This window comes from Oryza sativa, chromosome 5 (genome assembly GCF_034140825.1).
Source record: "Oryza sativa Japonica Group chromosome 5, ASM3414082v1".
Lineage (NCBI taxonomy): Eukaryota > Viridiplantae > Streptophyta > Magnoliopsida > Poales > Poaceae > Oryza > Oryza sativa.
In genome coordinates, this window is record NC_089039.1 from 10,370,150 (window position 1) to 10,394,406 (window position 24,257).

Genomic DNA, 24,257 nt, shown 5'->3' on the forward strand with positions numbered 1-24,257 from the left:
ATATGGCCCAAGATGGGTTCGGGTTCAATACCTCCTGTCTCCCTCTGCATGGTCCCGCGACCAGGGAGGGCGCCGTCGTCCTACAATTTCTTCAAAGACGCGGTGGTTGAGGTGGACTTGTCAAGATCCATCGCCGCCGGAGGATCGCCAGAGAACAAAGCAAGAGAAATGGGCTAGGGTTTTCTGTGCGGAGAGCGGAGAAGACGAGGAGCGCTAGAAGGCAGGAGAAGTTTTCTGGCAAACGGACTTTTAATGGATTCCCAAAATCCCTTTAAATAAGCGCACTACCGACGGTGCGTATTCCAAGGAAAGGAGAGAGATTGCCGCCGGGAAATTCTGGGTCCGTTGCACGCAGTAGTTTTCAAGACTTCAATTTAAATTCACTCATGACCGTTGAACTTCATGCGGCGTTGTCGATGACTCTTTGTCTCTACGGTTCTCATGCCAAGATCGACCAGATGAGAACGACAACGATTTCGACATCAGAAGTCGTGATTGATTACATGAGTTCATTTAAGCAGAAGTCGGGGGCTACTATCAGGGTTACGGATAAGGTATACCCTTTATCCTTGGATAAACGATGAGTACTGATACGGTATGCCCGCGCTTATACGGATAATTCCTATATGCGTTAAGGAAATATATCACATGATAGAAACATAATCCACGTATGGAAGGAGTCCTACTCGGACGAGACTGGGTCTTTACCATATCGTGAGGGGTTCGATATCTCCGAGTCCTACTTGGAGATCAACTGACCCGCGGTATAAAAGGGACCCCCTGGGCAGGACCTAAGGCATCGAATATCACCGCTAACACATCCACCACAGCCTACGAAGCCGGAGCCTACAGGAGCTAAGTCGTCGGGTGATCTAGTCGAACCAACTCGACTACGGTCTCGTCGGTACCATCGAGTTCTGTTATTCCCTTTGTAATATGTGGTTTCCATCATATAATCTCATACCAACTGGATTAGGGCTATTACCTACCAAGGGGCCTGAACCAATATAATCCTTGTCTTATGTTTGCTTGATGTCGTACTACGTAGATCCTCGTACCAACGTACCCCAATACCCTCTATATCCGGTCTACGGGTATCCCGCGTCGACAATATTCCCATGCATTTATGTCAGGTCTACCTTTAAAAATGGTAAAGCATGAAAAAATGGTTAATGTTTTGGAGGAATCCCAATTGTTATCCTACTTCAGACACTGATTCTAAATTCAGAGTACAAACTAGTAGGTTATGTATATTAACTGATGGAAATATAATAGTATCACTATATGAACAAGGATGTAAAGATATTCAATAATCAGATAACCTGCTTGCTATTGAACCATTGAACTTGATTGTGCAATCTATGTCCATGCCTATATAATGGTATGCACCATAGTGCATTTATTCATTCTCCAAAATTGTTTACATAGTATGGTACCATAAATATTACACCCTGGTCCCTGTATTAGCAGGTACAACTTTGAGCATGTAAAAGGATGCTCCCTCACTAGAAAATTCTACGGCATATAGTTTTGGGGCTCATAGACCAAGGAAGCCAACTATTTTATCTTAATACCTCCATTTATTCTTGTTGCATGCACGGTATTAATGCATCACCTCACTAAAATCATCTAACTGCATGCATGCATACAGGCCTCTTTAAGCATGGGCACTGGGTAAATCATCGACAGGGAAGGAAGGAAGGAAGGAAGGGTACAAGGAGATCTGTGCGCCAACCGCCCCCTGTTGAGGTAAGGTGAGGTGAGGATGGCGATGATGAACCGGACGCGGGATCTGCTGATGGAGGGGTTCGAGGGCCTCGTGCGGGAGGGCTCCTTCACCTGGGGCCTCCCCCGCCGCGGGGCTTCGCCGGTGGGCGACGGCGATGACCCCGACAGCTCGTCCTCCTCCGGCAAGCAGGCCTCCGTCTCCGGCCTCTCCCCCAAGGCCAACGCCGTCGTCTCTCGATGCGCCCGGTAATGACCTAGACACATGGGTGAGACAATTGCCTTCTACTGAAATTTTGCCTCGCCTTCGGGATTTCTTGGGTTTCTAGGGAAGGGAAATGCTCTGGGACGAAGCATTTTGTTTCTGATATACTAGGTTAATTGAATGGAAAGCCACTGCGTTGGATGTGACAATTCTTAGAAAATCTGCAAATAAGTGGTTGTTCGGTGGCTTTATCAGCAACCAATATTACATTGCATATGTTTGAAGATCGATTATTATAATATGTAGTGCTCAGGATGTGCAGTAGGGCCTATGAGTTCGTGTTTGATCTGAATGGGTTTGGTTTATGATGTCCAAAGTCCAGACATGAACTGTTGTGTGCAATGTAGTTCGTTGCGTCCATTGTATACTTGTTCCAAGGGAATTCTAATATAGAATCAAAACCATAGCTGTTTAAGATCTCCCTAAACTGGGTTTTTGTTAAGATATCTGGATGTTGGTAAATGAATAACTTGTGTGAGCTAATATAGTTTATGTCCTTTGAGAACGATCTGTAATTCTTTTATTAGCTTGATTGGAAACATGTTGATGAGCATCCTGCTTCACGGAACCAATATGATGTTGTTTGCATTTGCTACTGTTCTGTTAAGCTAATAGGCATAATTATGTAATACTCCATCCGTCCCAAAATATGAAATTTTATATAATTAGTATTTTCATTGTTATTTGATGATAAAACATGAATAATACTTTATGTGCGACTTATCTTTTTAAATTTTTTCATATTTTTTTCAAATAAAACGGACGGTCAAAACTTGTACACGGAAATGCATAAATAAACTTATTTTGGGATGGAGGGAGTATTAGTTATTCAAAATCTCTATGTCATGTAAAATCAATTCCCTTTTCATGCAAAAACATATGTAATACCAGTTTTTCTTTAATTAGGTGCTGAACTTATGCCTTTTGTGTTAATTACATTTCAGGGTACTTGGTACTTCCACGGATGAGCTTCGATATGACTTTGATATGCAAGCATCTGATTCCATAAAGCAGCAAATAAATTATGCAAGAAATTTTTTGGAATATTGTTGTTTGAGGGCACTTGCACAGGCCTCACAAATTGCAGGGTATCTTTCTGACAAAAGCTTTCGTCGCCTGAATTTTGATATGATGCTAGCTTGGGAGGTTCCCTCTTCTTCAAGCCAGCTCACTGTTAAGGTTACAATTTTCTTTTCTTTACTTGCTTAAATAGTTTTCTTTTGTTCACACCTTATATAATTTGTTAGCGTTGCATTAATAAATTTTCCCAGGTTACTTCCTCGTATTAAGGGCTTTTAAGAATCTTTCTACATATTGAATTTCATCTCCTTTCCCTTGCAGGTTGAAGTAGAGAGCACAGTCAGTTTAGAGGCTTTTTCAAGAATAGCACCTGCAATTCCAACAATCACTGATGTGGTAACATGTTCAAATCTATTTGATGTACTTTCATCATCAAGTGGAGGCCGGCTTACATTTCCAGTATATGATAAGTACCTTACAGGATTGGACAGGTCACTTTCTCTACTGGTCTGTCCATTCAATTTTATTTGTTCATGTTTTCGTTATTTACACATGGTTAGCAATAGACAGTGACGAACTGCCTTTTTTAATTTCATATCAGCAGAATAAACAAATTGAATGTTATGGAAGTTCTCTTGATGAAATGTCTACCACTAGTAATATATAATTTATCTGACAAATCTAAATAGTTACTATATGCCTCTTAGTTGTCAAAGATTGAATGCTTGTAAGCAAATGTTGTAAACTGATGTCCTTTTGAGAATACGGGGAGGCAGGGAGTATTACTTACCATAATTATCATACACATTGACTTATACTTTCTCTTTTGCTTACCTTCCAATCGTACATATAGAACTTAGATTTACATGGCGCGGTGTAGCAGAAACAACTAGTTTCTTGTCCCATGATGAATATTTTTTTCCAAAATGAAATGCTTCTCTTCAGTGCTTATTCTTATCAGGGATAAGCGGATAATCCACTTTCTTGATTTAATATAGTGAAAATTTGGGCAACCATTATAGGTCTATAGCTCTTCATTTCTAGATGTTTAACCTGCTGTTACAACCTTACAATAGATGCCATTATCTTCCTACTTTGCACTGAGAAGTATATCACCTGTTTGAGTTAAGATTGATGTAGTAGATCCCCTTCTTAACTACTCCCTCCATAGAAAATTATAGGGCGTATTTCCTCAAGCCCTCTGTTGAAGATTATAGAAACACACATACTTCCCAATCCATATTTTGTTGGTAATTTTCCCATAGTTCCCATACTTAAAGAGGCCTGTATGCTTGCATGCAGTTAGATTTTAGTGTGGTGATGCATTAATACCGTGCATGCAACTAGAGTAAATGGAGGTATTTAGATAAAATAGTTGGCTTCCTCGGTCTATGAGCCCCAAAACTATATGCCGTACAATTTTCTAGGGAGGGAGTACCCTTTTACATGGTCAAAGTTGTACCTGCTAAGAGCAAGTTTAATAATATAGCGCACTACTAGCTCCAATTCATTTATAGCCAATCTAATAGACAATTCATAAAATAATTGCTTACTATACTATTAATATATGGTCCCACCTGTCATACACACATTACGTCTTGGAGTCCGTACTGCAGCTGGCTACAGATCTGTAGCCCGCTGCTCTTCTCTCTTATCTTTTATCTCATTAAAATATGTCTGTAGCTAGCTAATATTCTACTATTGTTCCTGCTCTAATACAGTGACCAGGGTGTAATGTTTGTGGTACCATAGTATGTAAACAATATTGGAGAATGAATAAATGCCCTATGCTGCATAAAATTATATAGGCATGTACATAGATTCTACAATCAAGTTCAATGGTTCAATAGCAGGCAGGTTATCTGATTGTTGAATATCTTTACATCCTTGTTCATCTAGAGATACCATTATATTTCCATCAGTTAATATACATAACCTACTAGTTTGTACTTTGAATTTAGAATCAGTGTCTGTAGTAGGATAATAATTGGGATTCCTTCAAAACATTAACCATTTCTTCATGCTTTACCATTGTTAAAGGTAGACCTGACATAAATGCATGGGGATATGGTATAGCATATTTGCCAATTTTTGTTACCAAAATAAGTTCAGTTATGCTCCTTTTTCTGAAGGTAGGGTATGCAAGCATATAACTTTCTGTTGGATCTTGTTTCATAAAGTCAGGACTGAGAGTATGTTTTATCTCATGTAGAGCGATTAAGAAAATGAAAGGACAATCCGAGTCCTCGCTATTATCTGGCCAGCGGTCTCAGAGAGGAGAAAGGATTGTAGAAATAGATGGAACATTGACGACTCAACCAGTACTTGAACATGTTAGGATTTCGACATGGCCAGGTATGTCTAGTTTTCTCAGTGAGGAGAAACGATTTCTTGTTGTTTACATGCTGGCATGTTTTTTTAACTTGCCTTGTTACGGTTTTATATCACTGGGTTTCAGCTTTTCCTTTGCTGGCACAGGAAGGTTAACACTTACTGATCATGCTCTTTACTTCGAAGCACTTCGGGTTGTGACCTATGATAAGCCTAAAGCTTATGAGCTTGCTGAAGATCTAAAGCAGTCTGTTAAACCTGAGCTGACTGGTCCATGGGGCTCACGGCTATTTGACAAAGCTGTTATGTATAAATCAGCAACTTTGTAAGTTCTTTCACACGTAGCAAAGCTAATAAGCAATAGAGTACATCTATACTACTAAAAATGTCAGTAGTGGTGGTGTCCATTCTGCAACACCACCCCTACCACTGATATGTAGGCCCAATAATCTATAGTATTACACCAACCTCCAATGAGTCCTCTCCTGTTTCGCTGTTGGTTTATCTTAAACTTTGAAATCACCTACTTATTCACTCTACACTACAAATGTCAGTAGTGGTGGTGTCTGTTCTGTCACACTACCCCTACCACTGATATTTACGCCCCACAATCCATAGTATTACACCAACCTCCAACTAGTCCTCTCCCATTTCACTGATGGTTTATCTTAAACTTCGAACTCATCTACTTATTCAATTAGGAAAAACATAAAAGTGTTAATTTGACTAAATATGTGCCTAATTGACTTAATAAGCTAGAAACTGAATTCCTTTTCCGTTGCAACGCACAGGTTCTTGGCCAGTAAACGTAATAGCTGATTCCTATAGTGGTATTTTGCTAATTAGTTTTAATTTACAAGTCATTGCTATCCATTCCTTTTTATTCGGAGATAGTAGCAACATGTATCCCTATAACCTTATATCTTTATGACTAGCACATAGATTTGCTCTTATTACCTTTAGTTACATGTTTTTTCTTTTTGTTAATGCAAATGCAGAACAGAACCAGTGATCTTAGAATTTCCAGAGTTGGCTGGCCACTTTCGTCGTGACTATTGGCTGGCCATTATATCAGAAATTCTTTGTGTCCACAGATTTGTTAGGAAGTTTGACATAAGTGGAATTGACAAAGAGGAAACAATTTTGAAAGCTGTACTAAGCATTCTGCGGCTACAAGCTATTGAAGAGTTAGCCATTCCAGTTTCTAATCGATTCGAGTCTCTTTTGATGTTTAATCTATGTGACAAACTTCCTGGAGGTGATGTAATACTTGAAACACTAGCTGGTTCTATATCATTGAGAAGATCAGCTCAAGTTAACCAACCTGGCATTAGCAGTGCAAGGCATTCAATGTCCCCATTTACTGTTCTGTCGAATCTTGGAGTGGTATCACCAATTAATAAGGGTGAGAGACTCTTTGTTGGCGAGATAGTTGTTGGGGAAATGAGTGCCTTGCAGAAGGTAGTTACTGAGTCAATGAACAACTATAAGAAGGTTGAATTGGCCCAAGCCACAGTTGATGGAGTCAAAGTTGATGGCCTAGATACAAACTTGGCAGTGATGAAGGTATACTCACAACAGAATTAGCCTTTTCTCAACTGTTAAAGATCTGTTCAATTCTATGTTTGGGGTTTAGTTACTCCCTCGTTTTTCATGAGCAGTCTTCCTAATCTGTGACGGTGCCTAATTAATCAGAATAAATTGTGGTTTATCCAAATTGATTCCGGCACCATTTTGATCTGTTAAATTATTCAGAACAAATCTAACATATTTAGAGCTTGTGCATCACAAAAATATAAAGTAATTTTTGCTGAAGTATATATATTCATGGAAATCGAAAGTAATCTGCAATCCTTTATTTGTGACCATCATTCACCAAATGTGGTTTTTAGACCTCACCGAGATCCTTATTCCAATGTAATATTTTTGCTGAAGTATTTCGTTGCAGAAATTTGCCTGATCCTACCTATATTTTCCAGCTTTTGCATATTTCTGCATGATATATAAAATTCCAAAATTATTTCCTCTATTTTGGAGATTGTATATGAATTAGAGCTTACCATATTACCACTTGTTTTGAAAGGTGTGAATGTAGTAATTTGAATTTTGATGAAGAGAGTTTATTCGCTTATGGAAATTTAGAAGGTATACGCATATTCACTGCAAATCCCATTGTGTATGTACTCCCTCTGATCATATATATTTGATGTTTAGGACAAGATTTGGTCCAACTTTTCAAACTTTGATCATCAGTTATTTCTCAATGCTTAGTTTAAAAAGGAAAAAAATGGTAAGCATAGATTTTCCTTGAAAAGTACTAGCATATTTTTTTTATGATTTTATAAACTTATTCTAGTATAAAGTTGATGGTCAAAATTTCAAAAGTTTGACCAAATCTTGTTTTAAACATGAAATATTTATCACCAGAAGATGTATATTGCTTTTAGCCAGAAGGTTTTTGTTCACAGTATTTTATACTATGATTGCTTGAAACATGTCTAGCAACTATACAGATTCATGTTTCGTTTTTTTTTTGTTTAATCCTCACTTGCATTTAGGAATTGCTATCTCCCGTAAGTGAGCTATGGAGGTTTTTGGTGTTGCTGGCATCTTGGGATGAGCCGATTAAGTCCATGGTATTTTGCTTTTCATCGTCTTATATCATTATCAGGTATGCTAAACTCACATGGATATTTTCTTTTTGACTTTATTCTGCATGATGCTTTTTTAACTGTGGTACACTATTGTGATTTTTTTTTATAATTTTGTGCAACTTACTAATATAATGCAATATAAATATATATCACTAGCTCCTTTGGAGTGAATGTTGCTTCGATTGCCTCTAATATAATCCTTCCCAAATTTAACTAGTTCACGTGCTTTCCATCCACCTTGCTGCTGCTCCGTTGACTTGAATTCAAGGATACCATATACTCCCATTTGAGTTGCACCATGGAGTGATGTCATCTGAGGTGGTGGAACAGTCGATGGTGCTATAGGAAGCTCCTCATATATATTAAGGCCTTGTTTAGTTCCCAAAAAGTTTTTTTCAAAAACATCACATCGAATTTTTGGACATATATATGTATAGAGTATTAAATGTAGATTAAAAGAAAAACTAATTGTACAGTTAGGGGGGAAATCACGAGACGAATTTTTTAAGCCTAATTAGTCCATGATTAGCTATAAGTGCTACAGTAAACTACATGTGCTAATGGCGGATTAGTTAGGCTCAAAAGATTCGTCTCGCGGTTTCCAGGCGAGTTATGAAATTAGTTTTTTCATGCGTGTCCGAAAACCTCTTCCGATATCCGGTCAAACGTCTGATGTGACACCAAAAAATTTTCATTTCACGAACCAGGCCCTAAGAAGAGCGGTGTGGATGTTCCTCATTTCTTTATTAAACACTTGAATGATGATTATGCCTTCCTGCTTATAATTACGATCAGCGTAAAACCTACCTGATTTAGGAAGGAGGTTAAACTGGGTAGAGGGTGGAAGCCAAACACTAGAAAAGTCCTCTCCTTAGTGCTTATTACACTGCATTGCAATGCATACAAAAAGTGATTCTCAACAGTACATCACAAATTCATCAGTACCTTATTGCAGTGACACATTCAGCCTAGTACCACACCATTTCTAAATGCTGTATCCAACATCAATCCATCCTAAACAGATAGCCTGATTACCTGGTGAAAACAACCGTAACCACTGGATTTTGACATTGGTTGAATACTGAGCATGTATTAAATTTTTTCAATGAACAATTAAGAATCATGGATCAGCTGTGAGGCATATTTTCATAGTTTACACTTGCAGCAAATTACAGTTAATAGGATTTTAGCATTGCTAATAATTTTATCTCTAATAATTATTACCTAACAATCTTAGCTATAATGGCATTCTTTTGTAATAAAATATTTTCCTTGAAATCCAAGGGGACATGCAATTCTTGCTGTTCCTAGAAGAATGTGTCCATAATATGATGAATATTTGTTCTTTTGTGATGCATACTACACAATTTTTGCATTCTTCACATTTGTAAATTGTAATATCCTCTGTTTCTGTGATGGCACAGGGGGTGGTTAGTCTATTTTCTTGTTTTGGTGCTCTTGTTTTCGGCAACTTTCATGTTCTTTACAAGACTAACTAGCCATGTAAATCCAATGATGGAGGTCAAAGTGACATCTCCACCTCCAATGAACACGATGGAGCAGCTCTTAGCTGTTCAAAATGCTATTTCCAAAGTTGAAGAGCTTGTTCAGGATGCAAATATTGTTCTTCTGAAGATTAGAGCTTTATTGTTGGCTTCTCCCTCCCAGGTAACTATATTTCTTAGTTCTTATTCTTCAATCCTTTTAGGGAGCTAGTACTTTGTTCATTCATTTTTTGTGCTTCCTAGGCTAACAATATATGTGCGCTATTCGTTCAGCTTGTTGATGAATGATGCTATGGAAAGAAAATAATGATATGTGAACACAAGAAAAAAATAGATACAACTAGAAATTGATGAGGTTAACTAATCATTTGAAATCAAATTTACTACCCACTCTGTTTTTTCTAAGCGTAGTACAACATATGCATCTCGTCTGATGTACTGCTAATTATTCCACACATTTAGCATATCAACATTTTGTCTTCCAATTATTTTTCTTCATGGTCGATAGAGACTTTTAAAATTTTCCAATTAAATTCCTTTTGTAATTTCAACCCTCATAACAGATTATGCATGTAACTTAATGTTTCAAATTTGTGTAGTTCTATAGAAACGAGTGGATATGCTTCTGTGTTTATGTTACTTTTGAGTTCCATTTGATTTTTTTTCCCTTAGATAAGGTATATTCATCAATCATGAGGCATAAGCTATTGAAGTTGTTTTACTTTCTGCATCTACAAATATTCAGATAATGATTATTTATTGTTATTCTGGAAGAGCATATCAGGTCCCAATTGCTCTCCCTCTTAATTTTGTGAATTGGATGAGCAAACAATCATTTCATATTTAGTTGGAAGGATTTGAAAATTTGAACTGAAAAGTAGTATAAATTAGAAGAAAAAAAGTAGTCATCAAAGAATATATGACGTAATGCCAGGATTGCAGATGATATACAGTCTTTCCTTCTTCATCCAATCTAACTTGCAGTTTGTACACCTTACTATGTGACTCTGTACAGACCATTCTGCCTTGCTGGACATTGGTCTCACCTTTAGTGTTTTGATTGCCTCATAGAATCAGAAGCTAGATGGCATCATTAGGGGTGCAAAACTTAGATGAATATGTTGAAACTGTTGATAAAACTTCTGCATTTTTCTAAACTTTGCTGAACCTTGTGAGATCCAACATATTTTGACAGATTTCAACTGCTTTCTTTTACCTCATATCTTGCACCTTCAGGCTATCTATACTCCTTTGAAAAGAATCAAATGGTGGTGCATTGGATCTGCCACGCCACCTATTCCCGTTATAGTTTGTACATATTACACGATAAACTTCTTAACAATATGTAAGAACCAAATCTAAATGGAGAGCCACATATAAAATTAAATTAACGTGAGTATTACTTATAGCTAAAAGTTGTGTAACATATTTCATGAAAAATATGCTTTTACTTATTATAGGAAATGTTATGGGTTTTCTTTTCGTTCTATCAGTGGCTAGTTGTTTGTAAAAGATAAACATAGCACATAGCACCCTTTGTTTCAGGGTCTCAATGACACCTGAAACAAACTTATAAAATGCATCAACCTGGGATGTTTCTTTCCTAGCCATGCCTCAATCAAAGACAAAATTATAAAAAAGAAACATAAAAGCTTTAATAAATGTGAGACTATTTCATAAAACGATGAGTTGTGCCATTCTAGCGCACATGGTACGTTTGAAACAGTATGATGAGAAGCCATGCTGTTGCAATTGCAAATCTTGCCATTGCCAGATTCGCTAGCAAATGCTATCTTGCGATTTAGGTATCATAGCAAGATCCCCAATATGTTGTTTTGACCTTGCACATGTGCACGTCGCTTCGCTCACCTACATTATTTTGGTTGTCAATTTCACAGGCCACTGATAAAACTATACTTGCGTTGGTAGTGATGGCTCTGAGCCTTGCAATCGTGCCCACAAGGTTGCTTGTCCTGATGATGTTTCTAGAGGTATTCACGAACCACTCCCCACCTAGGAGAGCAAGCACAGAAAGGTGGACCAGAAGGTTAAGAGAGTGGTGGTTCAGCATTCCTGCAGCTCCAGTAGTCGTGGAGAAGGATAAAGAAGACAAGAAAACAAAATAAAAAATGTATATGTATATTCAATGTAATTATGTGCCTTGTTTGGCCGATGGGTTGGGGTGGATCACCAACGCTCGTCTTGTACAGTAGCAGTTAGTATTTTTAATAAAAATGCGAGTTCTCACCTAGAAATTAATTGCTTACCTCGTATTTTGATTATTTCATATGTAGTATCATCGGGTGATCAGGGATGTTTTTTTTATCAAAACACAGTGAGGGAGGCTCCCACGATATATATTAAAGAATAAAAGAGTATATACAATGGCAAGCAAAAACAAAAAAAAAGAAATATTACAATTGATCAATCCATGATTGCACTAAAGGTTTATGCACATCCTTGAGTCTAGATAAATGTAGACTCGATCTGACTTCAAGTTTTTCTTCCAAGAAGAAACTGAAAGCAGAATGCCCTGAAAAATTAGACCATTCCTTTCCTTCCAAATATTCTAGGCCACAAGCAGAAAGAGTTCCATGAAACAAGGAAAAGGAAATGAAGCATTTTGAGTTTGAATCATTTGATGAAAGTCCAAAGAGGTCGACCAAATCCAGCCCAAACTACTCCAACAGGCAAAACTGAAACTGCTGAGGAAAAAAAGATGATCTCTGGTCTCCTTGACATTTAGAGCACAATTAGAACAATTTGCTGAGGCATTCAGAGGAGCACAATGTTTCCTATCCAAAAGATCCCTGGTGTTAACTATGTCCATGAAAAATAACCAGCATAAGACTTTAATATTCATGTTTATTCAGCTCTGCCAGATCCATTTGAAAGTTACGGGAGGAGATAAAAGACCAGAAAATTGAGCTTATAAAATTTCTCAGAAGAATAATTTGATGAACCCAGATATAAACCCAAGTGTCAATTGAATCAAACAGAGTAACCAGTTAAAGATCATGCAAGAGAATCTCATATTCATCAAACGCCTGATGGGATAAAGGAAAGTGAAACTGGTCATCAGGATCCCTTGACAAGTGCCGAGCAACAGAATCATATTTATGTTTAGCAAAGGAGCACAATCTAGGGAATTTATTAGATCTTACACAACCTTCCCAAAGATCATCCCAAAAGAGAATGGCCTGTCTTGAGCCAAGCACTGGCTTAGCTATTCCCCTGAAAAGTATATCAAACTGAAACACATCCTTCCACCAAAATGAACCACAACATGTTGCCGCATGAGGGACCTCAAAAGAATAGTAGGAAGACCATATCAGATTCACCCAAGGGACATTTATCTTTTTGTAGAACTTATGCAAATGCTTAAGCAACAAAGCCTTATTCTGAATTCTCAGAAAAATTACACAAAGACCCCATTTTTCTTCTCGGTTGCACAATTTGGACGATGCAACCAAATATTTCTTGGTAGAATTAAGATCACTTCCTCTCCAAAGGCAATGCCTTCTGGTTCTATCAATTGCATCAATTACAGAGATGGGCAATGATGTGCACTAGGGTTCCCAATCTTCCGAAAAGGTTCTGATAAACAACAATTTGGGCGGAATCGCGACACAAATCAATCCGGCTTCTTGAACGCGCACGCTCTTGAGCCCCGTAATCGCAGCACCACGTCTCCTCTGGTTATCACCCGTGTTGAAACGCGGATTACCTCGCCGAGAAGGCTAATCTCTGTTTGCCAATTGAAGAACACAAACAAGAACGAGATAGAAAACAACCAAAATTGCAGATGAATGATTAAGCTCACGAGTTGGGGTCTTACAAACCGATCTAGCGGCGAAACTGTTCTTGACAGATTAATCTAAGGAAAACCCAAAAACCTAAAGATGGCGGCGGGTACTGATATATAGAGTTTAGGGTTGTGCAACCCCCTCTCAACGCAACCCTAATGGGTTCCAACACGATACACGGGCCAAAGGCCCAAATACGGTGACACAGCACCGCTACAGATTCTGGACGTCAACTTGTTTGGTCAATTTACATTGACCCGAAAAGAATTTGGACATGGGACCAAAACCATTGGAAAGGATATCTTGTTAGCTTTCCATCCATATAAAGAATGCCCCAATCCGAGCACGTATGCGACCTGGGCGCCCATTTTAGTGCAGACTGGTCCTGGACTCCGAATTGCACCCGGCGTCGACTTGGTTTGGGCCTCCACCTTGACTTGGTCGTACTCGATGATCCTCCATGGCTCTAAGTCCTTCTCCAAGTGTCTCCTTGTCCCCTCCATTGTTCCTAATCACAATATAATCATTAGGTAGCAATCTATTCTCGAATTCATACAAAGAAGAACATAGGAACGAACTCACCTCTAAATTTAATTGTCGCGCACAAGCTCTTGTTATCGCTCATTGAATGACCGTTGGAGGATTGTTGTGTGTATCCGAGGTAGTGATGTCCCCATCAGGCAAAGACAAAGAGCACATGTAATAAGTTGGAAGGGATGACATAATAGAATTGACCAAAGTGAGTCTGTCTCCATAGGATAGGAAGGCTGAGCTAGCTGTTAATCTTCTCTCAATTCTATCAGTGAGTGGGGAGAAATCGACCACTTTGGGTCTAGACGTTCCTAGGGGTAAGCCAAGATAAGTAAATGGTAAGGTCCCAATTGAGCAACCAAAAGTTGAGGCTAACATGCACGACTTCTCCTCTGAGATATTTAATGGAATCATACAAGATTTGGCAAAGTTCTCCTTGAGTCCAGAAGGCAATGCAAAAGAATTAAGTAAGGCCTTCAGAGCAAAGAGCTATGGTGCTGAAGCTTCCATGAAAATAAGAGTATCATCAGCATATTTTTATTTGAGGTGAACGATGGCAGAAGACCTGCCGGAATTTAATTTAAGGGAGTCAAAAAAAAATCACCCAGGAAGGCCTGGGAAACGTTACAACAAAAGACAATTAGGGTGGCCAGAAAGCCACTTTGCGCAAATCCAAGTCTTGTTTTACCCGATAAGCTACTGACAACTCCGAACTAGATAAATTTTGGAAGATTCTACTATTTCTTTCTAGCCAAACGTTCCACCAAGTTGTCAGGATAGCACCTCGAGCGAGTAATTTTTTATCTTCTGTTCCTGCATCCTTAAGCTCATCCCAGCAGCAGGTAGAGACACAGGATGGAAGGGAATTGAAAACCGGGGGCAGGTTTTGCCACGAATGTACTGTAGACCATACTTGTCTCATAAACGGGCATTCCGCGAACAGATGATTGGTGTCTTCGAAGGCGGAGGTACACAAGCAGCAAATCCAATCACACGGCCAATGTCTTATGAGCAAGTTTTGAGCCGTCAAAGTTCTTTGATGGAGGACAAGCCACCCGAAAAATTCAATTTTAGGCTCAGCCCGGGCTTTCCAGAGTGAGGTAAAATCGCTTGTAGTGTATGAACCAGCAAATTGGTATAAGTAGGCACTCTTGGTTGTATAAGTTCGAGATTCAGTCCAATTCCAGACTATGTCATAGACATTTTGAGTGAGTTGAACCTGTTGGAGCAGGCCCCCCAATTGCACCAGCTCATGTAATTCTTCGACTGAGGTAATTTGTCTGAAGGATGAAAGCCAGTTATTGTTCGTCAACTCGAACTGAACCCTTCTATTCTTTCTTTTTGCTAAAGAGAAATAGAAGGGGGCTAACTCTTTTGGGCACCTCTTGTGCAGCCAATTATCATGCCAAAAACTAGTTTTAGTGCCGTTCTCCACCGAGATTGTGGTTGCCGCCTGAAACAATTTTTTATCTAAATCATCGCAGGGGATATTCATACCAACCCAAGGTTTGTCGTCGGATTTCCAAGAAAACCACAGCCAGCGGAGGCGCAAGGCCCTTGCGAATCTTTCAAGGTCAGGAAGACCAGCCCCCCCTAGAGATTATGGTCTGCAAACTAGTTGCCAGTTAATCAAACTGTCACCTGGATTAGTATGATCAGGGTCCTCGCCTTTCCAAAGAAAGGATCTGCGAAAACGGTCAATCCTTTTAAAAACCCACTTGGGAGCGCGGAGGGCCGTTAGATGGTGAATCGGTATAGAGCTTAGAACCGAATGGCCTAGAGTTTTACGGCCATCAGAGGTGAAGAACCGCCCCTTCCATCCCAGTAGACGTGACCCAATCTTATCAATAAGCGGGATGAAATCAATCTTCCTTAGTTTTCGATAGTGAAGAGGAAGTCCAAGGTATCGGCAGGGGAAGGATTTAATCATCCCCGGGAAACTTGAAAGAAGATTGTTCAAATCTATCTCATCACATCTAATAGGAAAGATTTCTATTTTGTTGCTGTTTGGATGGAGCCCAGAAATTTTTGCAAAGAAATCAAGGATGTGAGAGGGAAGACAGTTCGGCACTATTTGGATTTGCAAAAACTGCCACATCATCTGCATAAAGAGAACATCTGAATCTTGCATTGCGTCCATTTACCGGTTGAAGAATAGTAGCATCTTCAGCCGCTTTAAGAATTCGATGGAAAGGTTCCATGGCTAAAATGAAGAGCATAGGGGACAAAGGGTCACCTTGGCGGAGTCCTCTAGCATTGTTGATCAAGTGACCTGGCGAACCATTTAGCAGGACCTGAGAAGGGGATGTTGCCAGGATATGAGAGATCCAGTTTATCCATCTGTTCCCAAAATCGAAATTTCATAGAGCTTCAAGTAAGTAGGGCCAGCAAACAGTATCAAAGGCTCTTGCTATATCCACCTTGATGAATAAGCTTTGCTTTTTTGATCTATGAAGCAGCTGTATCATGTTTTGAACATAAAGAAAATTGTCATGTAACGCTCTCTTCCGAACAAATGCACTTTGGTTCTGGGAAACCAACTCATTAAGTCTTGGAGCTAGTCTATTCGCCAAAGTTTTAGTGATTTTCCTTGCAAAACTATGGACCAGACTAATAGGTCGGTAATGGTCAGCGCCAGAAGCGTCATCTTTCTTTGGAATGAAACATATAAAGGCCGAATTCAGTTTTTCCAGTTGAGATGTGTTAAGGTTCATGAACGAATTGATTGCCACCATGATATCATCCTTGATAATCTCCCAGGAGACTTTGAAAAAGGATCCAATAAAACCATCCGGACCCGGAGCCTTTTCGGGAGGTAATGAGAAGATCGTCGCTTTTATTTCCTCCTCCGAGAAATCCTCCTCTAGTTCCGAAAGATCCAAGGACTGGAGCCCTAAAGCAGCCCAGTTTAGACCCAATGATCTTTGGTTATTTGTCCCAGGTCTGGATTTGAAAAAACGGAACAGCTCGTCTTCCTTGTCTTGTGCCGATATTGCCACTCCTGAGGGAGTTTGAAGTGATTGGATGTAATTTTTTCTTCTCCTAGAGTTTGCTTTGATATGGAAAAGTTTTGAATCAACATCCCCCTCTTTGAGCCAAGTGAGCCTCGAGCGCTGCCTAATTTTAATTTTATTAAGGGTTGAGAGACCTAGAAATCTTGATTTGAGATTGGAGAGGAGTAGGTTCTCTTGATCAGATAGTGACCTGGATTCTCGAGCTAGCTAAAGCTGGAAAATTACTTCAGCTGCAACAGCTAATTGCAATTTGATGTCTCCCACATTGCAGCGGCTCCATCTCTTAAGGTCACGGGCTAAACGCCGAAGCTTTAGGCGAAAGATGGCTAGTCGGTTAGATGACAAAATCGGCTTTTGCCAAGAGTGTTGGACCACTTCTAGAAAACCTGGAACTTCAAGCCAGTAGGATTCAAATATGAAGTTGGAAGATTTGCTCCTCTTTTCATTACCCAGTAAAAAGAGAGGTGTGTGATCAGAGCATGCAGAGGACAGAGGGTGCATAATGGAGCTCTCAAACATCAAGTCCCAATCCACAGAAGCGAAAGCACGGTCAATCTTTGTTTGTGCAGGATTTGATCCCTCACCTGCCCAAGTGAAACGCCGGCCTGGAAGAGGTAATTCTTTTACCTGGATCTTGTCTAAGAGTCTGCGGAAATGTTGCATCATCGCTCTGTTAAGGCGGCTATTGTTTTTATCACAGGCTTTGTAAATAAGATTGAAATCCCCAATAATTAACCAAGCAGGTTTCAAAGAGACTTGAATATTTTCAAGTTCAGCTAAGAAGTTTATTTTGTCAGCATCAAGTTGTGGTCCATACACCACAGTGATAGACCAATTTAGTCCTTCTTCTCGCATGGACACCGTAGCAGAGAGGGAGTACTGACCAAGAACCACTTCGGAGATTGAAAAGAAATTTTCATCACATGCTAGAAGTATGCCGCCCCTAGTACCATCTGCCGGCAGAAAAGCATGTTGCTGTACAAACTGGTGACCCAAAGTGTTGAGAATAATTTGATTGGAGATAGCAGAAAGTTTCGTCTCCTGTAAACAGACAATCGTCGGTTTATATTGCTAGATGCAAACTCTAACAGAGTCTTGCTTTACTTTGGCATTCAAACCTCTCACATTCCAGTTAAACAGGTAAACATTGTCTTGTGACATAGGACCAAAAGGGCACAGCAACTCTACTCTCGCAGAAACACTCCCAACGACGATGAGAGAAACACAGCAAGAGAGGTACAAAATAGGGACAGCCCAATACAACACAGGAAACTAGACAGTAGGAAGCAGCTTGACATAGTGGCAACTGAGACTTGAACATCAGGGTTGGAGACGTCATGGATGTTATGCTCGATGACATCTCAGTAGTAGGGGCGCTTACAGGGGTGCCACGACCGCCTTCTTCTTTGCAGCCTTCAAGCGGATGGCTTTGCATCCACCCTTCTCCACTAGCTCGGAGATTGTCTTCAAAGAGGCTGGGGATAAAGGCTTGTTGAAGTGCTGCAAGTAAAGCTTTTTGACATTATCATCAAAAGAAGCGTGATCATCCATGAAACCAAATTTTTTAGAAATAATTTCTTGAGCAAAATTCTCTAACTTCGCGTCTGAACGCCGCTTGGAAAGCAAACGAGCACTATGTCTTTGCGCTGAAGCAATTGCAGGAACTGCTACTTTAACACAGGCATGGCGGTGAGTGTTGACGTCGGGAACAGGAAGAAGCGCCGGCCGGATTGGGGTCGAAAGCTCAGCAAGGAAACCATCCATCTGATTTCCGGAACTTTTGATCTTTGGATTTGGACTGACGAGCCAAGAGCCATCCCGAGGGGTGGTCCTTTCTCCCTTACATCTGCTGATGAAGAAGGGTTGCCGACAGACATCCCGCTCCCCGACCTAGAGCCCCATCGCAATCCGCCGCCCTCTGAGCCCAAAGAAGGCTGGACCTACAATGTCCTGATCCATGTCGACACACTTGAAGACCTCCACTCGCGCAAGGCCCGTGCCTACAAGTGGGACTACGAAGTTCAAGATGATGGGTCAAGGTACAAGGAGTATCCGCTGCCTTGCAGAGCGGAACCTGATCCTGCTCGGGGTCCCAGGGACGACAATGATGACAACGATGACCAGTCCAGGGGGCGCCATAGGAGTCGTTCCCTTTGGAATCGCCTTGGTGGACACTCCTCAAGTCGCAGTAGGGAACCTGATAGGAGGGATGTGCAAAGGCGTGACCAAGAGAATATTGGATGTTCATCAGCATATTGGATCACTGGGAAATTATCATCCCCGTGAACAGGGATAGGCAAAGATAATATCCCCCTCTAATGTGCTTATAGCCTGAAGAAGATCTGCTCCTATGGCAAACAGAAGGGGGGACAAAGGATATATCGATCCCCTTGTCTTACACCCCTCTTACATTGAAAAAATTTACCAGGAACACCATTTAATAGAACAACTGTTGAGGTAGACGAGAACATACTCGTGATCCATTCATTCCATTGGGGAGGGAAACCCATAGCTGTCATTTCATTCAGAATAGCATCATGATCAATTGTATCAAAAGCTTTTTCAAAATCAAGCTTTAGAAGAACTATCTCCCTCTTAGACAGCTTACATTGATGGATGTATTCGAAAGCCCATGCTAAGTAGTCCTCAATAGAGTTTCCTTTAATAAATCCATACTGGTTTTGATGGACCAGCTTTGTCAGGATTGATTGAATTCTATCAGCAAGAACTTTGCACATAATTTTCACTGAGAAATTCATTAAGGAAATTGGCCTAAAATCATTAGGAGGCTGAGGAGCCATTTTCTTTGGAACCCATGTGATATAGGAATAGTTGATTGCAGAAAGATCAGCTGAGTTCCCACAAAAGTCTGCACAAAGCCGATAGAAATCTTGAGCAATTAGTCCCCAACTGGACTTGTAAAAGCATCCATTAAAGCCATCTGGTCTAGGAGCTTCATCACCAGGGATCCTTTTCACCACTTCATCTATTTCTTTGGTAGTGATTTGTAAACAATGGGACATAAGGTCACATTTATCCTCAATAAGTTCACTCAGATCAAAAACCATTTTAGGTTTCATAGAAACACCCATTCTTTCCCTAAAAGCATTCCAAAGAATGGCAGCTTTCCCCTCATGATCAGAAACTTGGTTTCCAACAGAATCAATGAGAGAAGAGATTGCGTTAATTCTAAACCTCTCAGTAGCCATAGCATGAAAGAATTTTGTGTTTTCTCTACCAAGAAGAACCATTTGTTTATATCTCTGCCTCCAATATTGCTCTTGCCAGTTCACGAAGTTCTTCCAAACGATCAAACGAAAGAATTACTTTATTACAATTCTCAATAGCCTTAGAGAGCCAGAAGAAAGAAGAACTCCATTTTTTTTAAGAAACCTTCTGAGCTTCTTGAACTTGGCATAGATTAGTTTGGTCTGATCCTGAATATACCCAATATCCACCCAAGCATTAGAGACCTGCTCCTTGAAACCAAGCTAGGAAATCCAAAAATTTTTAAAACGAAAAATATTGGATTTTGGGATCATTGTAGCAATCTGAATTTTAATTGGGGCATGATCAAACACATTTTTGGCTAACACCAAAGCCTGAGTGTTGGGGTATCTAGAAATCCAATTGGAGAAGGTGAAGACCCAATCAAGTTGCTCTAAAAGGGGATCACCCTGCATGTTACTCCAAGTAAAAGCACGGCCTTGAAGAGGGATCTCAAGCAAACTGAGAAAAATGATGAATTCATTGAAAATAAAGATATCATTCATGTTTCCTCCTGTCTTATTTCTGTTCAAAACCGATCTATAAAAATTAAAGTCCCCAAGGATCATCCAATAGTCATTATCAATCTGGAGATCATGAAGCCAATCAATGAACTCATCTCTCTCAGGACCATGGGATGGGCCATAGACATTTACCAAAACCTATTCCTCCCCATTTATTTTAAAAATAAATTGAACCTCTAGGGCAAGTTGAGTCTGTTGCAATAATACCCCCAGAAGCTCCAACCGAAGGAGAAAACAAATAATTATCAAAGCGTCTTAGAGCCAAGGATCTAATGAAACTATGGTCAAAGTGATCTTTTTTTAGTTTCCTTTAAACAGTAGATCGAACAAGAACTCTCATCAATTTTCTGCTTCACGGCTTGGCAGCGAACTGGAGAATTTAGGCCACGAACATTCCAACATAGGACATTGCAAGATATATTTGGAGGATTCATATATCAAATATAGACAGGTTACCCAATCCCATGCGAAGCATGGAACAAAAGCAAGGAAGTGTATATTTAAAATTTATAAATGATCTCTGATGGAGACAAAACATATATAAAAGTTGTAGATATAGATGACATCTACAATTTTGTAGTTGATAAAATTTTCGGTTGAGCACATATATGCTGCTAAATATAGATTATAAATTTGGATAACAATAATCACAAAACAATAGCATGGTAAGAATCTTTAGAAGCATGTCTATGAATATGGGTTGCAAAAATCATTTGATATGTGGGAAGCGAAGTGTGACCTTACAGGGGCGTAATGAAAATATCAAATATTTTTTCATGTTTCTTAGCGCCTATAAAAATAACGAGACAATTGCATATTTGACCCTGTTTTGAACCCTAACTACCAATTTGACCCTACTTCTTGAAGTTTGCTTATTTAAGCCTCCTTTTCAAAAACGAAGCTCCCGTATGACCCTGTTCTGTTAAGGGCATCTAACGGTGTTAACTGAAGTACAAAATGTCTCTTCTGCCCTTACTCATTTGACCCTATTACATGTGGGACCCACCCGTAGTTCTCTCTTCTCCTCTCCTCTCTTCTCTTCCTTCTCCTCTCCTCTCCTCCATTGGGCGGCGACTGATGGGGCAGTGGCGGCGGCGGCGCTCTGAGGGGGCGTAAGGAGGGAGCGGCGGCGGCGGCGGCGGTGGCGGCTGACGGAGGGGGCGAGTTGCGGCGGCGCACGGAGGTGGCGAGCGGCCTCGCTGGCTCATGGAGGGAGGGAGGAATGACGGCGGCGCAGGCGAGGAAGGAGGGAGGCGGCAGCGGCGGTGCAAGCGCGCGGAAGGAGGGAGGAGGCGGCGGCGCCAGGTCTGAGGGGGTGGCGGCGCCGGCTCCGGGTCTTTGTCGTCGTCAACACAGCCGGCTCCTGCTCTTCGTCGTCATCATCAACAGGGCGCTGGCGCCGGCTCCGGCTGTTCGTCGTCGTCGTCAGCAGGGCACCGGCTCTAGCTCTTCGTAGTCGACGAGCCACCACTGCCACTCCTCGTCGTCGTCGTCGTCACCAGGGCCGGCACCGACTTGTCGTCGTCGTCACTAGGGCAGTGCCGATCTGAGGGGGTGGCGGCGCCGGCTCGCCGTCTCGCTGCAAGTCGCCGCTGTCACTGCAAGTCGCCGCCATCGCCGCAAGGAGAGAAATGTGGATAGGGTTGGGTGGATGGAGAGGGTTTTCTAAGGGTATTCTGGGTATTATGAATATTAGTTGTATTTCTTTTTCATTTTAAATCAAAACTTAACGGACTAATGGAAATAGGGTCAGACGGGAAACTCGTTTTTGAAAAGGAGGGTCAAATAAGTGTTGATGAAAAACAAGAGGCCTAGGAGATCTGCTTAGCTCCAGTGCAGGTCCAAAACTCGCCTTCGGGTATGCTAGCTTGCCAGTTGATTTGATCCAGTAATCAACAAGAAATAAAGACAAAGAAACCGCGGTTAAACTTATAAACGATAGCCGATCGGCTAAGGGCCAATGACATATCATTTATCTTTGAGGCAATGTCATATATGTATCGATCGGCAGTCATGAATAAATAAGAAAGAACTAAATCTACTCGATCGGCTGTAGATATTAACGATATATACTCCTTATATCGATATATACTTAAATCAAGTGATTGGGATAGATCGGTCGCCATGCCGAGACAGTATAAATCACTTAGATCGAAATATATATTAATAATGGGACAATATATGTTCATAGCATAGCCGATCAGATAGATCTAGCATGTATCGGCTAGTACTCCGATACGACTCTATACTAAGATATTAAAGCAAGTAGAATATACCAAACAAAAGCCTAATATACTTAAATGCAACAAGATCTCAACATAAAGGGCAGATTTAACATGTCAATAAAGCACATAAAACAAATATAGTTAAATCAGGTAAGATCGGCTGAAACTCCGATACTACCCTAATCGGCAACCAAGAAGCAGGCTAGAGATTGAGATTCTAATCACGACTCAAAAGATCAAACAACTGATGCAGCTATAAGTATGAAGGGAAGAACAATATCTAGACAATCAAGCTGCTGGAAGTTTCATAGAGTGGTGGATATCTTATATAATCTGAATCAACATCGATATTTAACCTAATCGGCTGCCCTCTATCGACAGATGTTAGCCGATTGTAAGTTAAATAGCAATATTGCTAGAGATTATGTAAGATATATGATAACTCGATGAATTACATAAACAAGATTAGAGTATCATAAAGATGAAAGCACTAATTCCGAGAATGCAAGCCGTCATAACAAGTTTTACCTCTTGTTGAAGATCGAAACCGATGCAGCTTAACCCGAAAGCAAGAACTCGTCTAAATAAGACTAAAGCAAAAAGGGTGGCGATGCACCGAGATTGTATTGAACGTGTATGTTCAATGATTACATGGGGTTCGGGGTCTATTTATACCCGAAAATTACAAACTATGTCCATACCGGACACGACTCTTATATCTAACAAACCCTAAGATACCATAAGTCTTTGCGGCAGACTTTTGCCCAAACATATCTCTAAGGAAATTACATAAAATATCCTAATTAATAGAGACAATTGCCTTCTTAGGACTCTATTAATGTGTGGCAATCATCTTGAAGCATATCAACTGAACCCGATGTCGCACACCAAATCGTATTGTCGGAATCAGCTGTATCGGCTTACCCAGTCTGACTCGGACTCAGCCGATTCTGATCGTAGCCGATTTGGACTCCAACCGATTCTTACTCTGTTTCCGCAACGATCTTCACCTTCGATTCCGCTTCGATTCAGTCTTCTTCTCCGATACTAATATTACCAAACTTGGTCGTTAACACATGCCCCCCAAGTCCGGAATATTGGATAATGTTTCGGATTTTCCATATGCCGATTCCGAAAGAAATCCGCTCTTGTCATTTTCCGACCGTTACTCCCATGCTTTAAATACTAACCGTTACCCCCAAGAAATCTCACATCATCTTCTTCCGTTTTCACCGCTGAAGCAAATTTTGCCCTCTCTCTCTCTCCGGCGATTCCTCCGACGCAAAAGGCGATCCCAGGGCGATTCCATCTCCGGCCAGATCTCCGCCTGCAGTGATGTCGTCCTCCGACAACCTGCCTACTGTGCCGTCAACCGAGTACGATGAGGTGA

The 24,257-nt window shown here is 40.5% G+C and overlaps 1 protein-coding gene across 1 annotated transcript; it reads left to right on the forward strand.

Annotated features, from left to right (window-relative positions):
• The first annotated feature begins 1,655 nt into the window (after positions 1 to 1,655).
• LOC4338243 (uncharacterized) lies at positions 1,656 to 11,755 on the forward strand. The gene is made up of 9 exons (XM_015783338.3): positions 1,656 to 1,974; positions 2,935 to 3,169; positions 3,332 to 3,501; positions 5,223 to 5,365; positions 5,489 to 5,666; positions 6,340 to 6,907; positions 7,900 to 8,012; positions 9,420 to 9,663; positions 11,399 to 11,755. The coding sequence occupies exons 1-9, from the start codon at positions 1,766 to 1,768 to the stop codon at positions 11,624 to 11,626; spliced, it is 2,088 nt and encodes a 695-aa protein (XP_015638824.1). The 5' UTR covers positions 1,656 to 1,765; the 3' UTR covers positions 11,627 to 11,755.
• Positions 11,756 to 24,257: the final 12,502 nt, after the last annotated feature.

Coding starts and splice junctions, on each gene's coding strand:
- LOC4338243 (XM_015783338.3), top strand. CDS start 1,766: ATGGCGATGATGAACCGGACGCGGGATCTGCTGATGGAGGGGTTCGAG. Junction 6,908..7,899: donor CAAACTTGGCAGTGATGAAG/GTATACTCACAA, acceptor ACTTGCATTTAG/GAATTGCTATCTCCCGTAAG. Junction 9,664..11,398: donor TGTTGGCTTCTCCCTCCCAG/GTAACTATATTT, acceptor TCAATTTCACAG/GCCACTGATAAAACTATACT.